Genomic DNA, 22859 nt, shown 5'->3' on the forward strand with positions numbered 1-22859 from the left:
TTCACACATTTAATATGTTGTTCATTTCTTTACCACTACAGTCTACTGTATATTTTCATCCAAGATTTTGTTAGGGCAATAAATGCAGAAGGGAAACTCTGCTGACTATTGTAAGTGGGGACTGCCCACTTGTACAGAGTATGTCGATGACCACCATTCCTGTAGTGGATCTGTGTCTCCCTTTCTCTCAAGATCTTGATATTGATTCTCGATGTACTCTGTGTCTTATCTCTGGAAAGCATTGTGTGATTCTCCCCAAATAAACCTGATCTATTGGCAGCAAATTGCCACAATATCTTAGAGCATAGATAACAGATTCAGGGTGACATTTTCCAGTTCTTAACGCGGACAAGCAATGTGGAAAAAACACAGTCATACTTGCAATACTTTCACCAGGATGTACAGTGCTGCTTGAAAGTTTGTGAACCCTACAGAGATGGTCATTATTTTTGTATAAAATATTAAAATTAACTTATAAAATCTTTATCTAAACCCCAATTTGTAATAAAGACCTTCCAAATAAAGGACACAAAAAAAAAGATATATTTTCTTTGTTTATATAACAAAAACTCAGATTTCATGTGTGCAAAAATATGTGAACCTCTTCAGTCAATAGCTTTTGGCACCTCCATGAGCCACTTGAAGTAAACGTCTCGTATAGCCACTAATCAGTCTCTGACATCTGTTTTGAGGGATTTTTGCCCACCTCTCCTTACAGAACTCAGCCAATTGAGTGAGGTTTGAGGGGTGTCTGGCATGAACTGCCCGCTTCAGGTCCTGCCACAGCATCACGACTGGATTTAGGTCAGGACTTTCACTTGGCTAATGCAAAACACAAATCTTCTTTCTCCTGAGCCATTCTTGGTAGATTTGCTTGAATGCTTTGGGTCGTTGTCTTGTTGGAAGACCCATTTTCAGCCCAGCTTTAGCTCCTTGACTGATGGCTTAATGTTTTGTTCAAGAATCTCCTGGTATACCTCAGAATTCATGGTTCCCTTAATGATGTGGAGTCGTCCCGGTCCAGAGGAGGAAAAGCAGCCCCAGATCTTGACATTCCCACCACCATGCTTGACTGTTGGGATAAGGTTCTTTTGGTGGTAGGCAGTGTTGGGTTTTCACAAAACTTAGTGGTTTTGATTGTGACCAAAAAGGTGCATTTTGGACTCATCTGTCCAGAGAACGGACTTCCAGAAACCTTGAGGCTTGTCCAGGTGGTCTCTAGCAAAGTTAAGACGGCAAAGTTAAGACGGACAGTTTGGTTCTTTTTTGACAGCAGAGACTTCTTCCTAGCAACCCTCCCATGAATACCATTTTGATTCAGTGTTCTTCTTATTGTTGAAGCATGCACAGTTTATCAGACAGTTACCTGAGATGCAGCAACGGAGGTCTGCAAATCTGTTGCTGTCATGCTCTCCAACAACACCTATGTGAGAATGCTGTTCATTGACTTCAGTTCAGCTTTCAACACCATCATCCCCTCCAAACTGATCACCAAACTCAGTGAACTGGGCATCAACTCCTCCCTCTGCAACTGGATTCTGGACTTCCTAACCAACAGGCTGCAGTCTGTTAGGCTACACAACCACACCTCCTCATCCCTCACCCTGAACACCGGCGTTCCACAAGGCTGTGTGCTGAGCCCCCTCCTTTACTCCCTCTTCACCTACGACTGCACACCTGTACATGGCTCAAACACCATTGTTAAGTTCGCAGACGACACAACGGTGATTGGTCTCATCAGCAACAACGATGAGTCGGCCTACAGGGAGGAGGTCCAGCACCTAACAGTGTGGTGCAACGACAACAACCTGGCTCTCAACACCAGGAAGACCAAAGAGCTCATTGTGGACTTCAGGAAGTCAAAAGCTGGCACACACACCCCCATCCTCATCAACAGGACTGAGGTGGAGCGAGTCACCAGCTTCAAGTTTCTGGGTGTCCACATCTCTGAGGATCTCTCTTGGACCCTCAACACCTCTACCCTGATGAAGGCTCACCAGCATCTCTTCTTCCTGAGGAGACTAAAGAAGGTCCATCTGTCTCCTCAGATCCTGGTGAACTTCTACCGCTGCACCATCGAGAGCATCCTCATCAACTGTGTCACAGTATGGTATGGCAACTGCTCTGCCTCTGACCGGAAAGCACTGCAGAGGGTGGTGAAAACTGCCCAACGCATCACCGGTTCCTCACTCCCCTCCATTGAGGCTGTCCAGGGCAAACGATGCTTGCGTAAGGCACGCAGCATCGTCAAGGACATTTCTCACCCCAATCATAGACTGTTCACCCCACTCCCCTCCGGGAGGCGCTACAGGTCTCTCCGCACCCGAACCAGCAGGTTCAGAGGAAGCTTCTTCCCTGCGGCTGTCACCCTACTGAACTCCAACTCTGCACCTAGGTGACAACCTACCAACCCCTGCACCCCCCCCCCCCCCCCCCCGGACAATTGCACTACTCTTACCCTACAGTATTCCTATAAACTGTACATACTGTATCCTCACTTGTACACACTGCTCTTACTACATACCACTGCTCTTCTGTACATATCTGTCTATACTGTTCATAATCTGTCTATACTGTTCATAATGCACATATCCTTATATTTTTCTTTTAATACTACTGTTAATACACTGCACATATCTGTACATACTGTACATACCTGTTTATACTGTTCATACGCCATTCCATATTTATTCTGCTATTTACTCTAATGTTACTGTTAATACATATATACTGCTTATACTGCATTGCCTATACAGCTCATATGCTGCTGTCACTGTTCATACTGCATTCTATTTATTCTGCTTATAATGCTACTACTAATTCATATACTGCTTACACTGCACTACTTATACTATACTGCTTTTTTGCACTTCTGGTTAGACGCTAACTGCATTTCGTTGTCTCTGTACTTGTACTCTGCACAATGACAATAAAGTTGAATCTAATCTAATCTAATCTAATTTGTAAATGATTTGGCTCACAGTGGACTGATCGAGCTCAGTTCTTGTTGAGATGATTTTATAAACTTCCCCAGACTGATGTGCTCTCACTACCCTCTTTCTGATGTCCTCTGAGGTCTCCTTTCCTCTCGGCATTGTGTGTTTTGCATTCACCTGTATGGGTAACACAAAACTGACCAGGTTTCTAACCAATGCAACTTGGGGTTAACTTATTTTTGCACCTGCACTAATTTGTTTATAATTTTGTGTTTCTACTACACGCATGATTTCCTCTAAACCAACATATGGAATTGGTAAATACAAACCTGTTATGTCAGATAAAAAAGACTGGTTCTGATTAAATAAAGATTTCAGTGGTACATGGTAAAAAATAAAAACAAATCTATAATTGCACAAGGAGTTCACATACTTTCAAACAGCACTGTATGTAAACTTCTAATGTAAGAATGTCCATAAAAAGATGGCTCTTATTAATGCATATTTAAAAACAGACAGCGCAAAAATGTGTAGCATCTGCTTTAATCAAATGACGAACGTAGGGTGTTCTTAAAGTCTAGCAGGGATCTTACTACCAAGTAATTACAGCTGTTCAGAGCAGGAGCCAATGTGAGCTATGCACTTGTATGGCTTGAAGCTAAGTTCAGTAAAGTATCTGTGCCTCTTTCAAGGAATAACATATATATTGAAAATATACTGTGTGCATATATATATACAGTAGTATACTATTTTGTTTGGTCCCACACTATTTCCACATTTCCTTCTTTGACTTCCTACTGAAGAATCATGATCTGAAGTGTTGACAGCTTTTTGCTGTGTTGTCCAGCCAGGTATGGTCAGAAAGTCGGTACACTTTCAAAAAGCCCTATGTAGCTTGATTGTGATCATTGCTGATGATTTTGTCAGAGAGGCGGCAGCGTGCATTGGGGAGCTGGTTTCAACTGTGCTCTTCTAAAATAAGTTTAAAGTTTTAAATTACCTTCTAGTTTTCTGCATTTTGTATCGATTTGGCCTCCTCTAATGGTATTGAACACATTTTCAAGTCAGCATATCTCACAACTATCATTGCCAAGTTTCCTTTTTCATTCTAGAGAGAGTCATTGAGAGGAGAAAGGGATACAAAATGACCAAGGAATTGGTATTTTCTCAGCATAGTGAGCATTGGACAGTGTGAAATACCTTACATTAAGCATTGATAAACATTTAGACTTTTATATTGTGATTGTCTTGCACATATTCTAAAGGTAACCAATAGCTTATTTTGCGATGCTTAAAGGGGTCTCTTCTCATTTCCCTGTGTACCACCTTACGTGTGAGGATCTGTGCTTTACGTGCCTAATGTGCGTGCAGAGCTCCAGCTGTATTCTAATGTCAGCCAGTATGTGCTATAACTCACATTTGAAGGGTGTGTTGCATATACGCGTATTCTCATCAGATATTGTACACACAAAATCTCCATGTTCCCTGCGTGCTGGAGAGGTTGCATTAAGACCAGGGTTCGAAATTGCATCTTATGCTATTAGTATTTTATGGATGACGGTTTATTCAACAGTAGGCTAATCGGGTAATGTAATATTGCTCATGTCATGGCCATTTGTTGAAGTGACACTGTAAATAATTGAAAAACATATACAGTGCCTTTGGAAAGTATTCAGACCCATTCACTTTTTCCACATGTTGTTGTGTTATAGACTCAATTTAAAATGCTTAAAATAAAAGAATTTGCCATCAATCCACACACAATACCCCAGAATGATAAACCGAAAACAGGTTTTTAGAAAATTAAGTACATTTATTAAAATTGAAATACAGAAATACCTCATGTACATAAGTATTCAGAACCTTTGCTATGACACTCTTAAAATTAGCTAAAATGCAGAAATGTCATCACAAATCACTCGATAAGTTGAATTGAGTCCATCTTAATGCAAGGATAACATTTCACGTAATTTTGGAATTAATATCTATCTGTTTTTATAGGGTCTCTGATTTGCATAGGAATCAATTACACAGTGTGTAGATTAGGATATCACTACCAACTCAGCAAATTTAATAATTTAATCTTGATCCTGACAAACTCCCCAGTCCCTGCCGGTGACAAACATACCCATAACTTGATGCAGCTACCACTATTCTTCACACGAGATATCGTGCAGAAACTGCATTGCATGTGCTGGATTTGCACCAAACTTAATGCTTTGTAGTAAAACCAAATAAACACATTTCCAGCCACTTTCTTTGCTATATCACTTCAATTCATTGTTGCAAACACAATTATGGGTATGAGAGAGATTATTTTCCATTAAGGGATTCTTTTTGGCCACTTGGTTATTGACCAATTTTGTAGAGTGACTGATATGATGTCCCATCGACTGTGCATTTTCCTCTCCACCATTCAACTTTGTAGATTTTTGTAAGTCTCCCCAGGCCTCAGGGTCGCATCCCTGAGCAGATTTGTTCCTCTCCATTTGCTCAGTTTGTAATGACAACCTAATCCACACAGCGTGTAATTGATTCCTATGCAAATCAGAGACCCTATAAAAACAAAGATATTAATTCCAAAATTATATGAACTATTACCCTTGCATTAAGATGGACTCAATTTAACTTATTGAGTGATTTGTGCATGACATTTCTGCATTTTAGCTAATTTCAGTTTCAGATAGTGTCAGCTTGTGTCATAGCAAATGGTCTGAATACTTATCTACATGAGGTATTTCTGTATTTCAATTTTAATAAATTTACTTACATTTCTAAAAACCTGTTTTCGCTTTGTCATTCTGGGGTGTTGTGTGTGGACTGAATTGAGTCTATAACACAACAAAATGTGGAAAAAGTGAAGAGGTCTGAATACTTTCTGAAGGCACTGTACATCTTTCTGTGCCTGTGGTTTAAATAATTTTAATGAAATCGATAGAGAGGACACAAACATGTTGCACTGCTTTGAAGACCCCCCCCCCCCCCCCCCCCCAAACAAAATTAATCCCCACATTAGAAATTTCACATGGCAAACTTGGCATATTTTTCAATAGCGTAAAGTCTGGAACGCCTATTTGGCGAGATATGTAAGCATCTTTTCAAAATGGGAATTGTGTAAAAGTGTGTAAAAGGTGCGCAGCACAAATAAATCAGAATAGACCCCAAAGTGAGCTGATGTTTAAACTTTCAATAGAAAATGTTGAGGAGAAAGGAGAGAATTGGGTAAAAGGGGGAACGACTTCAGTCTCCATTTGTAGTTTGTTACTGTATGTTTGCAATGAAACAACCTTTGATGAATGTAATATAAACAAAGGAAAATGAATGAAAATATGCATTAACTGTGATAAAGAGCTTTTTATTGGACTCTCAAGACATTTCTCTCTATTGCAGTTCTGTGGGCCTGTCCAAGGCCGCCCTCGAGGCCATCAATGGATTCAACCTGTTTGGAAATCAGGTAATTGTTTTTATCCTCCACTTTCTCTCAGATACAGCCACCTATTCTCACATACTGTGCAGACAAAAAAAAGAAAGAAAGTTAGGATATTAATTACCCAAATGCGACTCTTGTATAACAGCTTCTGATCCATTGAGATTGCATTATAGATAGCAGCAGATTCATATTTCAAATCGGCGGTCCCATCATCAAGAGTTGGTAGGTGATCATAGCAGAATTGTTGAATTGAATTCATCTGAAGCCAGTACTGTGATGCAGATGCAAATGACCCTACCATTGTCATTAACGTTGCACACAATCAGGGGCATTTATTGAATGTGGTTATGTAGTTCTCAGAGCTGAATTGACGCCTTTGATAGATCACCACTTCCCATTTTCTTGATTTCTTTCATTGCTTCTTTTTGTGTCCATTAGCAGGATTAATTTGTTTTGGTGTCTAGAGGAAGTAAAGACAGGAAGAAAGGGGGGCCATCCATTATATGTGCTAATGGATTGGAAAAGTGAAGACGTCCACCTAGCATTGTTATATTCCTGAAAACAAAAGAGTGTTTTCACGTTTCGTCCATTCATGCACATAGAATGAGTCGTTTCAAGCAGATAATGCACATCAACTTGTGTTTATGCCAGTTGGGCTAACGCAGTTTTGTAGCATACAGATGACCGTTGTTTGAACTCAGTCAGTCCCATAGTAGTTGTAGTAGTGAATAAAAGTAAGCTACTAATATGCATCGGTCATGATGGAAAGGATCACACACCCCGTCTCGCAAACCTTGCACTATGCTTATCACGAAGGAAGTCAGTGAGTGTGTTGATACACACTCTGATGGCTAAAAGCTTGAAAGGGGCTCTGGTCCAATTCATCCATAATGCATATGACTTGCATAAGAAACTGCTTAGAATGAAAGAAAGTTTGTAACCTTCATATGAGCTTTGTTGATGGATCAGTCAAGAAATGCATGGATGAAGGGACATTTGGAACAGTAACGTTTGAGGTCTATCAAGTCAAGAGCAGGAAGTTAATCCAGAAAAATAGCACTCAAGGCTGTATTCAAATATCCACGCTAGCATACCAGTTAGAATGCATGACCAATACTGTACATTGCTTAATTCTAGTGTAGATATTGGAACATACTGTAGCAGTGAGCTATGGTTACAGTTCTACTCTGAGAGGCTTGTGTGTAGGTATACTGGGGATGAAAAAAAACAGTCTAAAATGAGATGTGTCGTTGAGGTGATTGGATGACTCATCATGTTTGAAGTGCTCCCACACACAGTGCTCAAATTATTGGAAAGAAAACAACACTTTTTAGCTCTGTACCCAAAATATCAAAATGGTTGTGTAATACATTCTCTGTAGTGTAAGACCAGAGGGTTTAATACTGTTTTTGAAGCTGGTGTTAGTCTGATGAGGTGTCGGGTATAATATTGGAGTGCAGCTTTCTTTTTTTGTTGTTAATGTTTTCCCTGTTCAATTGCTAAAAACGATAGAAATGTTACTGTGTGTGTGGAGTGCAGCCTCTGCAACATTGTGTGTGTGTGTGTGTGTGTGTGTGTGTGTGTGTGTGTGTGTGTGTGTGTGTGTGTGTGTGCCAATCCGTCTGTTCATGTGTAGCTGTTCAGCTGTGTGACATTTGATATTTCCTGCATATACAGTATGAAGGCTTTTCAGGGGCTGTGACATTTGCATAAACCAAGTGTTTAAACTCCACCAAAGTGACTAGATCCTCAAGTTTTAAACTGTTCTGGAGAGAATTCCAGAATTCCACTGAGCTGAGTAGCTAAAACTAATTCTACCATGACCTATTCTTATTTTGGGACCGTTAAAAGCAAGTGCAAGTGAGACCATAACTGATATTTATTTTCCAAAAAGGAACAGAGATAAAGTGGCATTTTACCCAGTATTGCCTTATAAATCAGAGTATACCAATGTTTGAGCCTATGCAATGACAACCAGCCAACAGCACTGTAGAGATCACAATGTGTCAGACATTTGTGGTTGGTAATGAACCTGAGAGCCGCATGATATGCTGAATCAAGTGCTCTCAGGGTAGTGGTTGAAGCCTGCATATATAGGCCTGCATATCTGTTGTGGAAATGGTGGTGACAGCTGCTGTGTGACAGGCCAATATCATGCCATGCTGGGCTCAGTCAGTAGCTGCTATCCGTGCCCCGCAGTCCCAAGGCTCACAAGTGGCCAAGTTGGAAGGCAGTGCTTTAAGAGGGGATAATGGCTTTAGGCTACCTCAACCGTTGAATCTAAACGCAGTGAACAGTAGCCATGTCCATTTCATCAATGAAATTGAGTAACAACCAGTGAATATGAGGCTTGTATGTGCTCTGTGTGTGGCGCAGGGTTGCTCCTGGTCAGTCATCTTTGTGGACCTGGATGCACACAACCGGAACAGACAGACGCTGTGCTCCCTGCTGCCCAGAGAGTCCAGATCCCATGTGAGTGAAGACTGTAGGCCATTTATTGCCAAACACTACTTTGTACCAGACCTGGGTTAAATACAAATACTTGAGAGTTTGTTCAGGTCTATTCAATAGGTTTAATTATACAACACAAACTACAAGTATTTGATATGTATTTGACCCAGGTCCTGCTTTGTACTAACTGGACACATTGTCCAGTGTCCAGCTTAGATTGTAAAGAGATTGTGTAGAGAAGTAAGTAAGTGAGTGAGTTTAATTGGGGATAATTTGTGCTGGAATGTACTCACTATATAGGTGTGTTGATTGGAGAGAGACCGAGGTGGGGTCAGAGTGAGGCGAGGGGTATGAGGAGAAGATGGGGCGGGGGGTGAAGGTGAGGAGTAAGGCTTATGCAAGTACAGCATTAAAGCTCTTAATTATATATGACTCTTGGACTAATATGTTATTAAATGTTTCGCTTTTTAATGTTGGAAAGTGGCCATTAGTCGAGAGAGTGGGTCCCCCTGGTGCTTTAAACCTTTACCACCAGGGAGACTACAAGGCACACAGGAGAAAGGCTTTATTTATGGAATTTAAGTTTGTTCCAAATGATTTCATACTTTAGAAGTTTAAAGGTGCAGAATGTAGGTTATGCACTTTACTGCAGAATACCTGTGCACATACTGGCGTACCCATATAGTCTCCACCTGATCGTTACGTGCAACATTCTAAATGTATAATTTTTAGTTTTTTAAAAGCCAAAAACGTACATTCTACACCGTTAAAGGGGCAATCTGGGATCTCTATTTTTTAGCTGTTTTAGCTGTTTACCAAAAAAGTGACGAGACAGCTTTGTTGTTTGTTTGAATTCTAGATTACACCTTTAATAAAAAGCCTGTATCTATGTCTCACATCAAAAAATAACTCTGAACTCTTACAGAACACCGACGCTGCCCTCCTGCCCTGCATCAGCTACCCAGCGTTCGCCGTGGACGATGACGCCCTCTGCAGCCAGACCCTGGACAAGGTGGTGCGCAAATTGAAGGGGAAGTACGGCTTCAAGCGTTTCCTGCGCGACGGCTACCGCACTGCCAACGAGGACAAGAACAGGAGATACTACAAACCCGCCGAAATGAAGGTTGGTCTAAGGTTTAAAAGACAAATCTCCAAGGGGTGGTTTCCTAAACACAGATTTAGCCAAGTCCTGGACTTGATCACGCTCTATTGAAAGTGCCTTTTAGTCGAGGAGTAGGCTTAATCTGTGTCTTAAATTGAGCCCTGAAATGATTATTTTATTTTTTTAATTATTTATGTGCTCTTCTTCCTCAGATATTTTTTTTTCTAATTCATCTTTTAATCCTGCAGTCTTTCCCCCTCATGTCAGAGGCCACACAAGTGTGTCTGCTGTGGGTATAAATCCCATCTGATTTAGTGCACTGAAGCCATATGAGCTCCAGAATTAGCTGCTGTGTGTGCATGCAGGGACTGAATTGGAAGCAGGGCAGCTACTTAACACAGAGCAAATCATTGCATTAGCCGCTGCACTGACCTCCCAGAATTAATGAGCTTGGATTTAAGAGAGAGAAATTGGAGGGAGAGGAGGCGTTTCAGTTCACAGGGCATTTCCAAAACAGAAGAATAAGTAGAGCTTCACATTTTGTTAAAGATTCATTAGAGGTTTTAGGCAAAGGTGCAATCAACAGGTTACTGTCACCTCATTGGGTATATGGGAAGCTGGATGTGACATCTTAAAATGCCTAATGAATAATTTAGTATATTTTATCCAGTGTGTTTTGGTAATTCATGTAGTATTACGTACCATTAGATTCAATGTAGTCTAATATATGCCATTTAGCTGACGCTTTTATCCAAAGTGACTTACATTGTAGTGAGTGCATACATTTGTCAGTATATATGATCCCAGCGGGAATTGATCCCCCAACCTAAGCGTTGTTCGCGCCATGCTCTACCAACTGAGCCACAGAGGACCACACTAAGTCAGACTCTCCATTGGGGATGGAAGATGATGGCATCCGGTGGATTTTACCAGCGCCACTGATTTATGCTTTAGCCTATACAGTATTAGTGATGATTATGAACATAGTAGTTTTGGCAGGAAGGCATTCCAGGTTTACTCCATTGAAGTATGCATTGCTTGGTACTGTAGCTTCCATGGTATTTACCTGTTACCAGCAGAAGTGTGTATCCTGGCGTGTTATATACACTTTTACAATCTATGTAGCAGCTGAGGCACAAACCTCATGGGATAACTGGTTGTTTACTGCACAAGTACTGTAGGCCTCAGTGACTGCACTCTCCACCCCAACAGCACCAGCACTTTATCTAATGTCCACCACTTTGTACCTTATCTCTGCTGGCACAGACATACACATGCACACCTACACACCTACACACCTACACACACACACACACACACACACACATGCAGTGTAGTAAAAACACACACACACACACACACACACACACACACACTTACACTGCCAGCACACATACAGTACATTGATAAAATTATACCAATTATTTTCCTTATAACAGCCAAACGTCTGAAAAGACGTGTGACCATTCCAATTAACAGCTTTTATTTCATTATGTTGTAGCTGCAAGATATACTGTCTTTTATCTCCTATTGCCATGGAGATTATCTGCAAAGATCGAGGACAGTGATAACAAAGTCTTAATTACATTTTCAGGAGGGCTTGAGAGCCGCCACTCTCAAAGGCGAGAAAATCTAGTAGCCTTTACCACCTTAAAAAGTCTTCTCAGAGAGATTTCTTAGGTGACTAGAAGCGCAAGCCATTTTCAAGAGCAACACTTGATAACGGTGATATCCTTTATTCAGTGTTTAGATATTTCTAGCCATAATAAGTCATAATGTAAATTGACCACTCACTTTGTACATGTAAGAATTAACAATGATTTTATTTGAGCTTTGGTCTTGGTCTGTGTGTGAGTTATTTAGGTAGAACATAGTGTGCATGCCAGATTAAGAATGTGAGTGATCTTTGAATCGTAGAGAACCGTGGACAGTATCTGACACATGATCAATATACTTAAGAAGGCACTCAACACTTACATCCTCACACAGTCACTGTTCAAACTCCTCAGTTGAAGAAATTATTCAAAATTGAATTATTAATATGAAATGTTGCTGTTTCGCTTTGCAAACATCTCTACATCCGAGTTGTTTTTTAATTTCAAACCCAGATGATTTATGTACGTAGAGATGGGGAGGAGAGGGGGGAAGTCTTAAACTCCATAATAGAGTTTCTGGTTGGCTGGGATTCTGATAACATCTCGTAAGTAATTGTCAGTTAAACGGTTTGAATTTGTCTCACCAGTCATCACCTGTTAAGAAGTACACTTTACACGCTCTGTGTCTCTGCTCTGTGTCTGTGTCTGTGTCTGTGTCTGTGTCTGTGTCTGTGTCTGTGTCTATGTGCACGTGCATGCATGCATGCTCTCTTTTATAATGATTCCATTTCTTCAGAGATGATTTTATGAAAATCTCATATTCTTTTCTTTTTCAGCTTTTTGATGGAATTGAATGCGAGTTTCCCATCTTTTTCATCTACATGATGATTGATGGTGAGTTTTACACAATCAAAAGTTCACTGGTTGTTATGTTGATATCATGTTATAGCTTGAAAGTATGAGTTTGTGTTTTAAGTGCTGAAGCTGAAGTTAGAACATAATCTGAAGCTACTGTTCTGTTCCTTTTTAGTCCTCATGTAAATAATGACCTGTATTTGGTTTGCAGGGGTCTTCAGAGGGAACAAAGCCCAAGTCAAAGAATATCAAGACCTATTAGAGCCTATTATTTTTCAGTCCTTTGATGGTGAGTTCCTCCTCAATTTGTGTATACGCACAGGTTCTTACAGAATGAAACTACACACACACACACACACACACACACACACACTGTCAATCAATCACACTGCCAGGCCCACTCACACAAACACATTCAAGTTGGCATCAGTGGGAGTCTTTGAGAACTTGCACATTACACTTGTTGAAGTCTATCCATCCATATTCAGGTCCCATATATTGAGTGTGATTTTCACCGACCCATTTTATTGAACTGCAGGAGGGTTTTTCTCCTTTTCCAAGAGGCTTGGTATGCTGTATGTGCTGCAATAGAGGTCTCAAGAGCCAATCGTCTCTAAAGCATGTGCTGCTTTAGTTGAATAGTTAACTCTTTTTTTTATTTATTATCAGCCTCTGCCACCTCTATGGTGAAATTCCATTTCAGGAACTAAGACTCAAGACTCAAGAATTTCAATATGATTGATCGATTGATAAGAAAATAAATTGTAAGCCATTCATGAATACATTTCCAATTCCATAGTAATGTACTTTACTGTACCTCCTGTCTTGTGTGTCTCGGGGTCCAGGCCATGCTGTCATCCCCAAGTACTACCATGTACCTGCCGACTTTGTGGAGGGGGAGCAGAGGAAGCGTGGCAGCCAGAAGCGTTTCCCTAGCAACTCAGGCCGTGATGGCATGCTGTTCCTTTGGGGCCAGGCGCTCTACAACATCGCCAGGCTGCTAGGTCAGTCAGCTACGCTCGGTCGGTTCTGACCTCTCTGTGTCTGTATTTACTGACCCCACTGCCAGAGTGCAGAGGTCCTCTGTTACTGCAAAAAAGTAGTAGCAACTGTGAAAATGGGAAACTAAGAAGTGTGTGCGTGTGTTTGTCTGTGTCTGTGTGCGTGTGCGTGCGTGCGCCCCCGTCCTTTTAAATTGTTGGTATATCAATAGCTGCTTTTCGATAGTGCTTCCAGTGCATGCCAAGGCTTACTAGCAGCCAGCTATTGCTCAAAGCCCGGTACTTCGAGCCTAGTGAACAAGCCTGTTTGAATTGCCACAGTTCGGCTTTCTAGTCCCGCCCCATATGATCTCCAGTTTGTTTTCATTTTGCAGTTCGTAAGGTGGCGAACTATGGAGACACTAGCAACACATCAAATCCTCTAGTTTCACAGGTTCTGGTAACTTAAGCACTTCATGACAATTGTATTTGTAAACAGCCTTATTAAATTTTCATTGAATAAGATTTTTGATTGTGTAGTTACAGCGAGATAACTTGGATTATGCTCATCATCCATGAATATCCTGCCCTTGTGCTAAACTGCGCCCATAGCCCCGTTTGACCTCATAAGGACGGGAGAATAGGAGACTAAAAGCCTGAGTTTTAAGCACCAAATAGTCCTGGAGTAAGCCCTGTTGAAGCCCGGGAGTGACTGTGGAAAAGCAACTGGCCTTGGCATGCACTGGCACGCACAGCGTAAGCCCTGCTGTGGAAAGCTGGCTATTGGAGATATGGTACTGTAGTCTATAGTCTTACTTCAAAGTTATTTTTGTATCAACCCTGCCCTTGACCAACCTGCTGTCTGTACTGACCCTGCTGTCAGAATGGAGGTCTCACTGGGGAGGTTGAACTGTATGGTTATGTCAGAATGCAGAGGTCACCACCTTGATTTCAAGAGATTCCTACCCCCGAGCCCCTACCCTCTACCACTTATGCAGTTCCAGGGATCTTAAGGAATTGGGAAAGTATAAGCGGGATGATAATAGCTCCACCAACCCAATAGTATCAGTGGACAAAGAGGAGCTTTTACAATATTAACGAATACCTACCAAATTATCTTAGATCTCTAGAAGTGCATAGGAGGTAAGGGCTATTAAGAGTCAACTTTGCTCACTTTTCCACTTTGCAATGTTTCCTCTCCAGTGGACGAGCTGATCAGCCCTAACGATATTGACCCCATCCATCGCTATGTCCCCCGGCAGGACCAGAGGAACGTCAGCATGAGATACTCCAATCAGGTTAGACATCCACCCTCACATCACCATCCCCTGTCTGGCCCTTGTCCAATCAGGTTAGACTCCCACCCTCACATTACCATCCCCTGTCTGGCCCTTGTCCAATCAAGTTAGATCACCACCCTGAAAGAGCAATTTTAAGTTAGACACCCCAAATCAGTATTGATTAACTTGTATCTTCAGTATTTCAATATGTTGTGTCATTATTGAATATGATGATGATAATTTGAGTTGTAATTAATTGTCTGCTTTTAAGTGTATGTAGGATTTCAATGTTTTTCACCACAATCTAACGCTGTAGGCTACGTCACTCAAGCACATAGTAAAAGGTGAATAAACGCACCAGCACTGCTTTAACTATAGGAAATTGCTTGTCGGCGCAGGATGAGGTTATCAACAATAAGACAACAAAATAGTTTTTAGTATAATATAAACAAATAAGAGAGAGAGAACAATTAATTTATTTGACTATTCCACTCTTGGTACATTATGCTACTGGAAATCTGCTATCTATCCAGCACCACTAGCTAGCACCTACAGCAAAGCTTTTTTTCTTTTGGATCTCATCCATGCATGAAAACTCTTCTTGCTCTTGAAAAAAAGACTATGTGTCTAGAAGGACAAGAGTTTAAGCAAACACCCCAAAAACAAAAATGTACCATGTTTAATGACGAGCGCTGTGCTACAAATCTTTCTGAATTCATGACGACTCGGCAGATTTTTCACTTCTCTATATTTTACTGCGCAACAATGGAAAACAGCATTGTGAGGGGGGCGTGGCTTTCTCAGTCAAAGTTTCTCACTATATCTATTGTAGTGATAAGATGTACATACATTTTCAATGTAATCATCACCCACAGCACAATATACTGTATAGTTACATTTTTACAGGAAAATGACCATCCTCTAGCTCTTGTCCAATCAGGTTTGACCCCCTCTGCCAACCTCCCACAACCATCTTCTGCGCCACACTATTCAAAAGAATGAAGAAAGGCTGTCTCTAGATTAATTAATTGATAATTACACATGAATTATGCCTGCCTTTTTTCTCACATTGATTAAGATGTCACATTCTTACATATTAAAATTCACCATACTACTGTATATTCAAAACAAGGCTCAGATGAGCGTTAAAAAGCGACAGGGAGGGGGCTAGGAGATCAGACTGCAGTCTACAGAACTCAGCATCAGTTTAGCTTTCCCCTTGCATGCATACTATACTCACCTCCATGGAAAAACAGGCTCATTGTTTTATTCATGACCCCGAAAGCTCAGCTCAGCTAAGCAGCTCACTCTCTCTTGCACAGAGGTTGAAGCCACCCTACCTCTCTCTCTCTCTCTCTCAAGCATCTCGCACGGCCACACAAGGCAAGGCAACAGCTCTGCATCGCGGGGAAGCGAGGAGCGTGGTGGGAGGGGATTGCATAATGTACACAAGCGCACAGAGAGTGGCTGTCTCATTGCCTCAGCATCACCGTCCTCCCCTCTCGGTCTCCGGGCAGTGCGGCTGCGTGTGGGCGTGCTGAGCTTTCACATGGAATTTATGCTTGATTTGTGCTCTCATTTCCCTAAGATTCTCCCAGCATCAGAGTGCCACTTAAAGACGCACTCTGTGTCTCTCATTGTGTCGCCACGGTGCATCCAACTGTATTTCTCGAAACATTTGAAATTAACTGCCGAACAGCTACTTAACACTAGAAGCCCTGGGCCAATTGACTGGTTTCGAATAGTATTGTCAAAAATCCTTGAAAGTGAATTAAATAAACACTACAAGCTAAGATAACTTTTCAGCCTACCTCAAATCCCTGGATTTAAAATAAATTAAAATAAAGGCAAAGCTGTAAGAAGCAAGACTCACAATGAATCAAATAAGCACTCCAGGTTCTGGTATCTTTTCAGTCATATGTTTGAATAATGGTCACCAATTCACACAAGGAGGGGCGCTACATCATTTGTAGAGGACAACAAGTTCAGTTTATCACCAGACTGAAAGCCAAGCCAAATGAAATGGGCATCTTCAACATGATACAACATGATTCTGACCATGGGAAGACTGCCGCAGACTCACCGTTAAGGTTGTTATTTTTAGAAGGAGCACTAAACCATGAGGGAAAGTGCAAAACTTAGGAACAGTTTTGTAATTTGTAGCTTGATGTATTGTAACCTGAGAGAGGAGGCCACTACCAGCATTGAACTCCAACGATAGTTCATGCAGCTGGCAGTTGTCAGTTGCCACTTGCCACAGAAACATATTAGTTAGCCTACAGCTGGTACTGTAGATTTGACAGTTCATTTGGTCCCATGGATAATGTCCATAGTACTAGATTATTCACGAGAGCATGAGAGATATGTCTGTTATTCATAAAAGTGTACTGTATACTGTACATATTTTTGCATTACCGTACAAAAACGTAATGCAAAGAGCATAATGCCTTACATTATCCTCTCAATTGAAACAGTGACAATATTTCAAGAGTCTGTGACAGTGAATTATTTGCAAATAATAAGAAACTGACTATGGTTGGTTCTGTGTACATTTTTCACATTCTTTATAAACTTATGAATTGGCATAGATACTGCAGCATTAAACCAACATCATTATGTTCATCATAATGGTTGGTTGTTTTATTTTCTATTTCAAAGCCTTTAGCTGAATGTGAAATGAATGCTCCTTGTCTGTGGTTCGTTCCACATGAGAGGCGATGCATTCGCCGAGCTCTGAGGGTGAGTCAGATGATCAAACACACCTCAGTTTGTTTCAGAAAACACTCTCCAAATAAACACATAACAAGAGCCAGTGAAGAGTTATCATACCCCATATGTCTGTAGAAAGGCATGCACGCACACACGCACAAGGAAACCTATTTACAGCAAAAAAGGGATCTGTGTCCATGTACTTTACTGTACTGAAGCTCTGTAGCAGTCCCCATAACAGATACTGCTCCCTCCCTAACAGAGTGATTTTGTGGAACTCGCAGAACAAGGTTAATGGAAATTTTCCAAAGCACAGCGTGTCCCGGGAGCTGTCACTCACCCACGTGTCTGTGATAAGGTCTGAAGGTGAGAGGGCTTCAATTGGCCATCACACAGTATGAAGCACAAACAGACCCCTTCAGAGAGAAGGAAGGAGGGAGGGAGAGAGAGAGGGAGGGAGGGAGGGAGAGATGTAGGTGCAGTGAAAGACAGAGATAGATGAGACAGATGGAGGGAGAGACCGAGAGATAGAGAAGGTGGTCTGCATCCAAAGATAAATAATGCTCATCAGTCCTAGGGCACAGATGCCAAATGGCTTGATGACGGGCCGGTAGAGCTCGGAGCACACCACGCATTGACAGTAGGAGCCCTGGAGAAATGGCCGGTGACCTGAACGTTGTGGGAGTAGGCCATCTCTCACATAATGTGACAGCAAAAGTGGATCACAGTGTGTGCTTTGCAACTTTGCAAGCCCCGATCCCAAGCCAAAGCTGCATTAAATAGCTTTTTGAAGTTTGGCCCTTGTTTTTTGCCTCCATGGCTGGCTTATTGGCTTGTTATTGGCTAGAATGAATGCATTGGCTTTCCCAGTCTCTAGCTACAGTTTAGTGTGGCCAAGCTTCACTGCAGTGGTGTGTGGAATTGTGTACTCTTCCTCTGTAAAATGTTCTTTCGCACAGATTTGATCGTAAATTGACGATACATAAAAATCCATGTTTTTCTTTATGTGAAAATGTGCAATGTATGTGTTTTTTTGTGATTTACACAATAATTATACAGGTAATTATGCAGGTATACATTATATGAATTGTTTCCTCCTTATAGTACATCAAAATGTACATAAAAAATGAACATTTCGCCCTGTGCCTTCTGCTTGACAGACAGGTTTGCATTTGGATAAAACAACAGTTGTCTGTCATCATCCATGAAATGAGCACATTATTATTCTGGCATGGTGACTGAGTACTGAGCCAGGGTCAATGCCAGGTCATGCCCACATGCCAGAGCAACCTTTGTGCGTTTAAAACAGCTTATGGGTGGCTAGTAGGAAATGGAAAAATGTATAGATTTTCATTTTCGGAGTAATTACTGGCACACAGACACACAGCACCTCCCACGCCTCGGCATGGCTCTGTACCCTCCGTACCCATTCCCATTTTTGAATAGGCCTTTAATCCATAATGGAAATACGGGTACTTCAATATATGGGACTGATTCTGTCAGCTTAAAGGGCTTTATTGTATTGGCTCTCCCCAGCATTGACAAGTGGACGTTGCGGAGTGTCTGCACTCTGGTGTGTCTACTCTGTGACCCTCGCTGCTACAGCCCACAGCACTCATACTGAGTGCGTTCATAGCCTTTAGTAATCTGTCTTCTTATCTCTCCCAGTCTCCCCTGCAGAATCTCAATGGGAGTTATATCAAATACAGCAGGTTTGACAAGGCCCGAGCTCCTGGAGCTTTCATAGGGTCTCAGCTTAATATAAATTGATTTTTTTTTTTTGTCGTAAGGATTGCCGGCTAAACCTAATATATCTGCAGAATGCCCAGAGAGAGGGCGATCCGCATCAAATTCTCAGCAAGGGTCCCACTACAATTATGCACCAAGGAATCCAATTTCTCAACTTTTCAATTCCTGTGAAGTGATTGTGCCTCTGTCTGTGTGCCTCGTTGCATTGTGTGACTTTGAAAGGATATCCCAAACCAAGTTCAATAAGGAAGGCTTGTTCATGTTACCTGGAAATGTAAAATACAAGGAAATATGGTCGTTTTAGCAGTTTTTTATTACCAGTATTAGATGGCTTTAAGAAATTAAGGGATAATTTACCTTTTAAAAGACCTTATTTTTGTATTACCTGGGGTGTTGTTGGATCATCCAGACAGTTTTGAAATCAATTGGGTAGTTATTTGGCAATGCACAGCAGTTAGCTGTTCCCAAGATAAGTGTAAAAATAAGGTACAACTTATAAAAAGAGTAAAATATGCCAATAACCTTGTAAACATACCATCAAAAATGTCCTTTTTACTGAGACCGGGAAAATAAAAGCATTTCAATATTTTGAGTTTCAATGGATTCAGTCAAAGCCCCAGAACGTCAAAGAACTGTATAACTCTTAGAATATAGGCTATGGTTCTGCTTGCAAGGAGCCCAACCATAAGACATAAGATTGCGTTGTGAGTAGGAAAGGGAATTATGTATTTTTTCTTTACCCTTTGCATACTTTCTTCTTACACTTTTCTCTCTCTCTATGAAATATACTTTCAATATTTAATTCCTTTGTGACTCTGACTTAATAGACACTATATTGCATGTGTGACAGCCAACTGTGATGAACCCTGTGTTTGTCCTTGAGAATGACGTAAAAGGACAGTATGTGGTTTTGTTGAACAAAATATCTCTCTCTCAGTCAAGTCACACACCGCAGGTCGAGAATCGTGCAGATATCGGCTGTTAATGCACACCCTGTCATGCAGATATGCTTACAGTATATGTACAACTGAGAGTGTAATATTTTGCTTAGCTCAACAAAATGTGTGTGATTATTTGTTTAGCATGGCTTGCTATTTTAGCCGTTAGGAATTGACTCCTAAAATGAATGGAAGAGTGCGAACAACGTTGCTAATGCACACCTTCAGTGTTCTACACACCCTATGACGCCTTGGAATTCTGCAGTGTTAATACATCAAATAATTATAGTTCCCTCAAAATCCCGCACATAGGCTGTAACATGTACAGTAACTTTGTGACAGCCATATTTGGTTATTGTCACTTCTCACAAACTTTCCCAGGAGGAAGCTAGCCGCCAGGTAGTCCATACATATTTCCCCAGGAATTCACAATATTGATGCTTGAATCCCAATGGCAAATCTGATGTGCAGATCCCTTCAGTTCAAGTAGGTTCCAGTTTAGAATAAAAAATGACACGTATGCCAACATAGGAATACTGTTATTATTTCCCATATAGCCAACTAGTTAGCCAGCTGCATTCTCTTGTAAAGAAGTCATCTTACGTGGGAAAGAAAAGTAGCTACTGTAGCTACAGCACTGGTGGTCATGACTTGTAGAGTAGCTAGGGAATGAGTGTGTTAGCTTGCTAGAATTTCTCCGATGCTAGCTATCAGTTTTACGACATCCATCAGTGTAGTGTGGTTAGAATGTTGGTATGTTAGATATGTATTTTAAGTTTCTGTGCTAATCCATGGCTTGGAACGCAGTTTTAGCCAGTCAGATCACATATTTCTCTGAATGCCATTGAATTTGATTTTGGCATTGTATGTTGAAGGAGATGGATAGGAGTCTAAGGAAAATAAATTGTGTCTGTGCATGCACGTTTATGTGTGTGTGCGTGTTCAAATATATAGTACACACTCATGGTTGCATACTGTAAGTGTGTGGGAGAATGTCTATGTACATTTTGAATGGATTGATTGGATGTGCTAGTGTTGAGAGTGGAGTGTGCTATGTGTCTATACGCGTGCTACTGTAGCACTATGAAGGGCCAGGCCGTCATTCATGCCAGTTCTATATCAGACCATGGCCAGTCCCTCTGGCGCTGTGTAACCTTGAGCCTGTTAGCCTGGGTCAGTGGATAGGTGGACTCAGTCACTCAGCAGGGCCCAGCACTGGCTCACTGCAAACTCCCTCACGGGGAGGGATAGGAAGGGACTGACTGAGAGAGCTAGTCTTCAAGAGAGGAAAACAGAGGAGAAATTGCTTGAATTGACACTCAAATGGCCACAGTACTCTATTTAAGCCTCACTTTAGAAACGTGTTTAATTTTTTTGGGTGAAATTCTTCATTCTTAGTCATCATTTATGGAGTGACTGTATATTATTTTCAGAACCTTTGAAGCGTACTTTCAGTGTGTGCTATAATTGTGTATTGTATTACATCCACAATGTACATGCTCAGGGGAGACAGTGTAAATTTTTCTATTTCAGTTACTTGCATTTTTTTGATCTCAGAGGCATAATACTTCTGCTTAGCTATGGTGCTTTACCAGATGCGTGCAGAGTTTTACTTTGTGCAACACAATCTGTATGCATACTGTATGGCACATATTTTTGCAGAGTGGTTTCGGGTAGTCGTGATGCAAGAGAGAAAAGGCCCAGAGGAGTCTGCTCCCTCTCACTCCATCAGCAACACTGTGTCACATTTCACTGATTTTAATTTGGGCAATATCTCTAATGAAGCCGATATGAATTTCAATTATATTTGTAGACATCCTCCTGACTTACTGTAAGCTTGTTTTGCAAAAAGGTTTACTAGTTTGTCAAATGTAGCCAAGTAATTTCTCAGGGAGACAGAGTGTTTCACTTCAGGATAAATTTATTGAATTTCTTCTTCTCAACAACCCAGTGTGAGAGAGAGAAGAGTAGTTGCAGGATGGCATTTTTTCCAATTTGTTAGCTTTTCTGACAGCTACTCAATTTATTCATGTTGCACACTAAAAAGCCAATTGCATGTCACAGGTGAATCATGAAAGAGAGAGAGAGTTTTTTTTTTTCTCCAATTCCCCCTTAATGTTGTTTCCATCTTTATTTCCTCCACTGCTCAAATGGTTCCTTTGTTTTTTGGAGCAAACTGCTAACGAGAGATTTCCATGGCTGTGTTTTTGAAGCCACTGTTAACAATTAATCAAAAGAAATTTATTTGAATGTCTCTGTTTGTGTGTGTGTGTCTCTCTCTCTCTCGCTCTCCCTCCCTCCCTCCCTCTCTCCCCCTCACTTTCTCTCTCTCCCCATCCCTCCCTCTCTTCTCTGATTGATGATAACAATGATTTTCGCCCAAACAAAATGGCTTCCAGCCTCTTCAGCATCGCAGGCTTCCTGCCGAGCCCCTCAGAAGTAGCACTTCCCCTCTGATGAACGGCCCTCCCACGAATCACAAGATGTTCCTTTCTAATGGCCCGGGGATTTTAGTCATTTAAACTCAAAGGATATGATTCACTCTGTTTACAAATCACTTATCTCTCTGAAATGCCACCTCCTGGGATTCAGGAGCTGAGGCAGACGCAGCAAAGGCATTTGCGAAACATAAGGGCATGTATTTAACTATGATGCAAATTCATCAACTCATGCTCTCTCAAAGATAACTCTTTCAGAAAGGTTCAGCTTTGGCCTTGCTCAAATGAAATGTGATTACTGGAGAAAGACTTTGACATGTGTTCATCATTTCTACACCCTCTAAACAATTTTCGTATTTGCGACCTTCATTATTGTCGTTTACTTCTGAATAAAAG

The 22859-nt window shown here is 41.2% G+C and overlaps 1 protein-coding gene across 3 annotated transcripts in view; it reads left to right on the plus strand.

Annotated features, from left to right (window-relative positions):
* Positions 1-22859, plus strand: part of phkb (phosphorylase kinase, beta) — a gene marked incomplete at its 5' end in the record, with an annotated part of 67959 nt that overhangs the window by 15611 nt on the left and 29489 nt on the right. For all 3 annotated transcript variants that reach the window (XM_083697388.1, XM_083697389.1, XM_083697387.1), the window contains 7 exons: positions 6327-6390; positions 8743-8838; positions 9743-9940; positions 12351-12408; positions 12581-12658; positions 13215-13373; positions 14553-14647. In XM_083697388.1, coding sequence (XP_083553514.1) covers positions 6327-6390; positions 8743-8838; positions 9743-9940; positions 12351-12408; positions 12581-12658; positions 13215-13373; positions 14553-14647 — 748 coding nt within the window. The remainder of the gene's footprint in view (positions 1-6326; positions 6391-8742; positions 8839-9742; positions 9941-12350; positions 12409-12580; positions 12659-13214; positions 13374-14552; positions 14648-22859) is intronic.

This window comes from Argentina silus, assembly GCF_951799395.1.
Source record: "Argentina silus genome assembly, chromosome: 2".
Classification (NCBI taxonomy): domain Eukaryota; kingdom Metazoa; phylum Chordata; class Actinopteri; order Argentiniformes; family Argentinidae; genus Argentina; species Argentina silus.